The sequence below is a fragment of the Pundamilia nyererei genome, unplaced genomic scaffold (assembly GCF_000239375.1).
Source record: "Pundamilia nyererei isolate P.nyererei 1_Seehausen unplaced genomic scaffold, PunNye1.0 scaffold01438, whole genome shotgun sequence".
NCBI lineage: Eukaryota > Metazoa > Chordata > Actinopteri > Cichliformes > Cichlidae > Pundamilia > Pundamilia nyererei.
In genome coordinates, this window is record NW_005188839.1 from 5009 (window position 1) to 11380 (window position 6372).

The 6372-nt window shown below is 37.2% G+C and overlaps 1 protein-coding gene across 1 annotated transcript; it reads right to left on the reverse strand.

Moving 5' to 3' along the window:
- Positions 1-2637: 2637 nt before the first annotated feature.
- LOC102206571 (hepatic lectin-like) lies at positions 2638-6334 on the reverse strand. The gene is made up of 7 exons (XM_005755421.1): positions 6263-6334; positions 5783-5905; positions 4412-4489; positions 3854-3913; positions 3596-3744; positions 3335-3459; positions 2638-3245 (listed from the first exon to the last, which is right to left on the reverse strand). The coding sequence occupies exons 1-7, from the start codon at positions 6288-6290 to the stop codon at positions 3071-3073; spliced, it is 738 nt and encodes a 245-aa protein (XP_005755478.1). The 5' UTR covers positions 6291-6334; the 3' UTR covers positions 2638-3070.
- Between the last annotated feature and the right edge of the window lie 38 nt (positions 6335-6372).

Sequence of the window (6372 nt, forward strand, 5' to 3'; positions counted from 1 at the left end):
ATCCCTCCCAGGCAGAGAGTTCTGCTGTTTGTGGCCTGAGATGGTTCTGAGGCCTCTCCAGACTTCACCAACGTTGTTTTGCTGAAGCTGGTTCTTTTAACAGGTGAAAATATTTAATAATGAAATGTGTTAAAAGAATGTGAAACTATACAAGTCAAAGTTTTTGTGAACAAAGCGCCATCTGTAGATGACACTCTGCAATTGCATTAAAGTGACGTGGAAAGTGCATACCAGTGGCAATTCTAGGTGGCTGTATCTGTGAACAGTAAACATTTTTCTTTTTAAAGAAAAGAATTCAAAGTGCCAAAAAAAGACGTGTTATCACCCCCGGGATCATGATATATGTGTTTTATGTAATGCAGCAGAAAATGTTAGCGGTAAAATCGTGTGGATACAAGTACCAAATCAATTTTTACAACCATTCATCATACTCTTTTCATGAAATCCATTAGTCAGGATAAATTAAAAAAATGGCAACCATTTTCAAGATGGCCACCAAACGGTAAGAACATTTAGAGACAAATTCAACAAGACTGGGCTTTGTGGGTGTCTTCATCCTTAGTCTTGTAAAAGTTGAGTTTAGAAGTCTAAAAGTAATCAAAAGCTATATAAAGGTACTTTTGACTTTTTGTTATGTAGATGACCTTCCTGATGCAACCCTACCATGTCTCCGGCTTTGGTATCACCACAAGGACACCACCAGCTTGTGATATCCTGAAGATTCTTTTTTTGTCATTTCTTCACCTTCTTCACATGTTTTGCATGTAATAAGCGCATATTCTGGCCTGTGAGAGTCATTCAGACACTCAGACACCCAATATCATTAAAATGAAGACACAAGATACTCATTTTACATTTTCGCTTGTTTGTTCACTCTTTCCCAACATGCTTGCATTTAAACCGAGTCCCCTGTCTCTGCTATGATACCCGTCTCTCTTTGTATGTAATTTGCTGTTCCCATTAAGTCCAATCCCTGCCTTTATGAATTCTCGGCAGAGCTGAAGATTTGGCTCCCACATAGCCACGGGCCAATAATAACCAACATATGAAATTATCTGGGAGGCTAGTATAACGTCCTCAGCCTAGGGGTAATTTGGGCATAACAAGAAATGTGACCAGGAAGAGAGGATGCTCTGCCTATTCCTAAATAAAAACCAGTTAAACTAATCAATTAATCAATCAATATTTATTTCTATAGCACATTTAAAAAGGACAGTGTCCATGAAAGTGCTTCATATAAGGTAGCAAAGCAGATTACAACAAAAGGCAACAATAACAGTTTAAAACAATTACAGTGACAGTTAAACAGCACAAATGCAGACCAGGTGGAAGTCTGAACTAATTTGCTTCAAAGGCAAAATGGAGGTTTAAGTGTGATTTGAACGATTGAATGGATTCTGACATGCAGACATTTATAGGAAGATTATTCCAGAGTTTAGGTGCGGCAATTGCAAAAGCTCGGTCCCCTCTAGTCTTTCGTCGGGGCCTTTGTTACACTAAGAGCAGTTGGTTAGAGGATCTGAGCGCTCTCTTGGGGCTATACACGTCAAGAAGGTCTGTTAGGTAACTGGGTGCCAAGTTATTTAAAATTTTAAAAGTATACAAAAGGATTTTGTATAGGCAACTGAGGACACTTGTTTGTCTAATTTGAGAGAGCTGTCAAGGACAACTTCAAGATTTCTAACGGTATAAGAGAGATGGCTGGCATAGGACCCCAGTGTATCAGTTAAACCCTTTTTCAATACAAGCTTCAATGCATGAGAACGCTTCATTGGGCCATCGCTAGGTCTCATCTTAGAACCAGAAACACATGTTGACTTTTATTCAATAACACAATGTTTGGCTAAGATTTTCACACAGAAACACTAAAAGCAATGAGCAGAACCACAGGCTGTTTATTGGGTGGTGGAGCCCAGGACAGAGGGGTGAGGTGGCTGTCATCTGGTAGTTCACAGCTTGCTGTCCAACCAATTATCTAATCCTGGAACAGGAATGAATTCAACCCAACCACTCAGCAAGCCTTTGACTCGATCAAGACACACAAGGAGGGAACAGAGAGAAAAACCCACAACCATCCTCTGGTCGGAGGAGGCGGACACATGAACACACATGACCAACATGATGTTAGGTCATGACACCGGATGCAGTTGTACTGCGGGCCACCGTACATTTGACAGCCCTGCTCTAGGTACAAAACAAACACCCATCCATTATATATTCTGCAAAAAAAGAGCGATAAGGATAGTAAATAAAGTAAAGTAAATAAAGCCACTTCAAAAGAACCATCAAATCCTTTTTTGAAAATTAAATTTGGTATTCTTAAGTTTAAGATTTGGTTGACCTCAGAACTGCACAAATAATGCTTAAGGCCGCAAAAACATCTTTGCCTCACAACTTTCAGAACTTGTGCCATTTAAAACCAAATCATCTTAATTGTCCTTATTACTGGCTGTTCAGCAAGCCAGTAATAAGGACAAATATAAAATACCAGCATTACAGTCACAGGAGTTAGTTTGTGGAAGAACTCTATAGAGGAATTTTTAAAAAAAAAGTACATCAATGCATAACTTCATACCTTTAAAAAAAACAACAAAAAAACCAATAAATTCCATGAATATAGTCATTGAGAAGTCTCACTGTATTCTAATGAAGCCCTGTCTTCATTTTTGTTGATTAGAGCGAGAGTAACCCAAGCTGAAAGTATTCATTAGGATATGTGTTACAGAAATACACTTTCATATTAAACATGTACAACCAGAACTCAGTTTTTAAACAGAGAATAAAGATTTTTTTTATTACAAGGCACAGAGATTTAGAAGTGTGTTAATAACAGTGTGTATAGCTCAAAGTAAAAATGTAGTTTGCCTTTTTAGTTTGTAAACTTATATTGTTTTATGTGTGTATTTTGCATGTGAATAGACTAGGATCAAATGGTGTAAATTTCATCCTACTACTTTTTGAGCATCTAAATTGAGTGGTACACACAGATATTCATGACCACTCAATATCTTTTACAATGCATTCTCTTGTTAGTTCAGTTATATTTATATGTTTGAAATAAAACAGTCAGTCAATCTGTTTTTACCCATTTTTCGCATATGCTCTTATTAGGAGCTTTGCAAAACTTATCATACCAAGTCTTCAGGGGTTCTTCTCCTTCTTCTTCCCCCAGCCTTACACAATGCTCTCCATCAGGATTTTCATGAGTCCAGTTGTCCGGCTCATGGTCAGCCCAAAAAGACAAACTATTGGATGAAGGCCGAAAAGAAATGATCACGTTAACTTCCAAACAGCATATTGTAAATGGAAAAAAAAATGTTTATGATAATCAAACCTTGTGTTTAGTGGTGAGCCATCCAACCACAACCATCTGCCCTCTTCCACTGCATCTGTCAGGCCAATCCAGAACATGTCTTCAAAGTTCTCCATTTTTCCATTCAATCTGGTTCTTAGAAAAATCTGAAAAGGAGATGTTTGAGTGTTATTGATATAACACTGATCTGTTTTGAGAGAAAGATCTTCTAAAGCACATTTTAAAATTTAAAGATGTGAAACAAATGAATGATGAATGAAATGAAAAGTATGCGATTTATACCTGCTCACACCAGTTATCTATCTTAACCAGGTCGCCTCCTTTAGCCCTACATTCATCTCTGCTCTCTGTCCAGGATGATTTATTGGTGGAGAAGTAATAACACTTTCCTCCATGTTCATCCCAGCCTTCATCACATGCACATGGCCCGTCTTTGAAGAATTACAGAAAAGACTTTAGTCAAGTGGAAAATATTGTACAATTCCAACTTTACAGTCATTAGTGGATATCAATTAGAGAAACACAAAATCCATAACTTACTTATATTCACTTTAGGAATTTCAGGACACGTGAGATGCTTATTGCTGCATGATTTTACTTCTATAAAAAAATAATATATATATATCATCTGATGTGTCTTTGATTTAAGAAAAGCAGTTTGAATGGTCACAGAATATATTCTATTAAGTTGTGTTACTAGGAAAGATTTGTTTCCCGTTTTGTTTGTTTGTGTGCATTAATGCAAAACTCAGTTGAAGAGGCTCCTGTCTGCTACTGTCAGCAGTATAAAGAGGAATTCACACAGGAAGAGACTAGCAGCTATGCAGAAATGAGAAATTACATGTTTGGTATGGGGCTAGAAGTTAAATATATCTCAACTTTGAAATGAGCAACTAAAGCAACAACCAATGGCAGCAAAATATACAACTGAAAGACATGATGATATGCACTTAAAATGCTTCTCTTACTTTAGTCTCACACTGCCCTAACAATGTCAAATAAGAAGTAGCACTAATGCTAGTTCTTCAAACAATAGTTAGGTTGAATACTATTTTCAGAGCAGCTGAATAACATTGAATCCTTTAGAGTTTCTCTCACCCGTGAGAGTTTTCCTCAAAGCTGCATTCTCTTCATTCAGTGTTTGGAGATTTTTTCTGCTAAGCCAGTTTTCAACAGCTGATTTCATAACAAGAGAAAAGTAGTTAGAGTAACACTTTTTGGTTTCACTAAAATGGGACAAAGATTTGTCCTTTCAGATCTTTTCATGACAAGATTTTAAAACAATGCCTTTGAAGTAAAAAAATGGAGGAAAACATCAAGGGAACATTTCTTTTTTAAAGTCAAACTTATATATATATATACACCTGTGCACACAATAGCTGAAACTGTTCATGAAAAAAAGACTGTCCCTTTTGGTTTGTTTATCTCGGTTTCAGATGTGTGTGTTGTTCGATTCAGGACATACACAAAAAAGCCTTGCACCAGTAATGAAGGGCAGAAAGGTCGAGTGTCTACTGCAGCAACCAAGTCATGGAAAAATGAAAAACGGTAAAGACAAAGCAGGCCCAGCGATAGAGGATGTGCCAGTAGCAGCATCATTTCCATCTCCTGTTTGGGCCCGCTTTGGAGTTAGTGCTACCTAAGATGATGGCAGTAAGAAATTGATTAATTAAAATCCAAAAGTGTGCAAGCACTGTGCATGTTGCTTATGCCAGCTGCAACAAGTCCAATATCTATAGAGATGTCACCCCAATGTCTCAACTTTTAAACAGTCTCTCAGTGAAAATTCAAAACAAAAACACTGGCAGGTTTCATAGATAAAGATATCCAGGCTTATGTCATAGTAGAGGTGACAGAGTGAGACAGAGTCAGTCATTTTAGTCATTATGTTTTGAACATGCAGAAAGGTCTTGAGGACGGCAGGATCATTGCATTTTTAGCATCAAGAAAAAACAGTCTTTTAGTTAAAACGCGATGGTGGATTATTAGTTATGCACTTGGATAATTTAAGTAAACCCTTTAAAAAAATTTGACAAACAAATGAAAAGCATTTTTAAAGCATCAGTGTCTCCAGTTTTACTTTAACCTAACTTTAACATAAGAATGTGACAATGACGTCCATTCCAGGCTGCTTCATTCTTTCAGTTTTGCATGACTACATGGCACGTCCTCAGTATACGTCCTTGCATTTTAAACACTATAAATGGTATATGAATGGCTTCTTATATTGCACTTTTCTACTCTGAGCACTCAAAGCACTTTACACAACTTCCCTCATTCACTCATTCATGCAAGCACTTTTTTCTTTGTTCTATGTATTTGGCAAGCAGACTGGAAGGATCGAACTACCAACCTTACGATTAGCAGATGACCTGTATACATGTCCTAATATATATTACCCGATACCAATACATTTACCGAATTGAACCAAAAAAAACATTCACCTAGTGCACACACAAAAAAACTTACAGAGACGGTAAATAACAATGACAGCTGCTGCCAGCAGAACACTGAAAACGGACAGGGCTATTCTCTCTGAGGTGACCTTTGACCCTTTGGTTGATTTTGCATGTTGAGCGTCAGGAGCTTCATCTGATGAATCACATAAAGAAGACAGAAAGTGGACACATAATAAATGGTTCTAACAAACTCTACATAGTGTAGTTAAGGGCAAATAGAGAAACATTTAACTCTTTACGAATGTTCAGCCTTTGTCTGGTAAAGGCTGGTTTGTCTGGTTCATCAAGCTGCCAACTCTGAGAACCACAGTTAGATTAGACAAGACACATGTGAAATGTGCCACATTTTCAGATCCTCATTCTAATTCTCACTTGAAGTCTACTTTTATATATCAAGTTAGTTTATATATCAGTGCGGGTTTATTCTAGTTAACTTCAAACTGCTGGTTCTACCCTTCTCCTTTCTGTTGAATTAACATAATATTCTTACCCTCGGTGCAGCTCTGTGGACTGTTCATCTTGCAGTCTTCAAGGTTCTGACTTCAGAATTAGTCCAGCTGTCTCTAAATCACAAAATCTAAATAACAAAAACTAAAACTA

Coding starts and splice junctions, on each gene's coding strand:
- LOC102206571 (XM_005755421.1), bottom strand. CDS start 6,290: ATGAACAGTCCACAGAGCTGCACCGAGG. Junction 3,914..4,411: donor TTTGAGGAAAACTCTCACGG/GTGAGAGAAACT, acceptor ATTTTTTTATAG/AAGTAAAATCATGCAGCAAT. Junction 3,246..3,334: donor GGCTCACCACTAAACACAAG/GTTTGATTATCA, acceptor TTCATCCAATAG/TTTGTCTTTTTGGGCTGACC.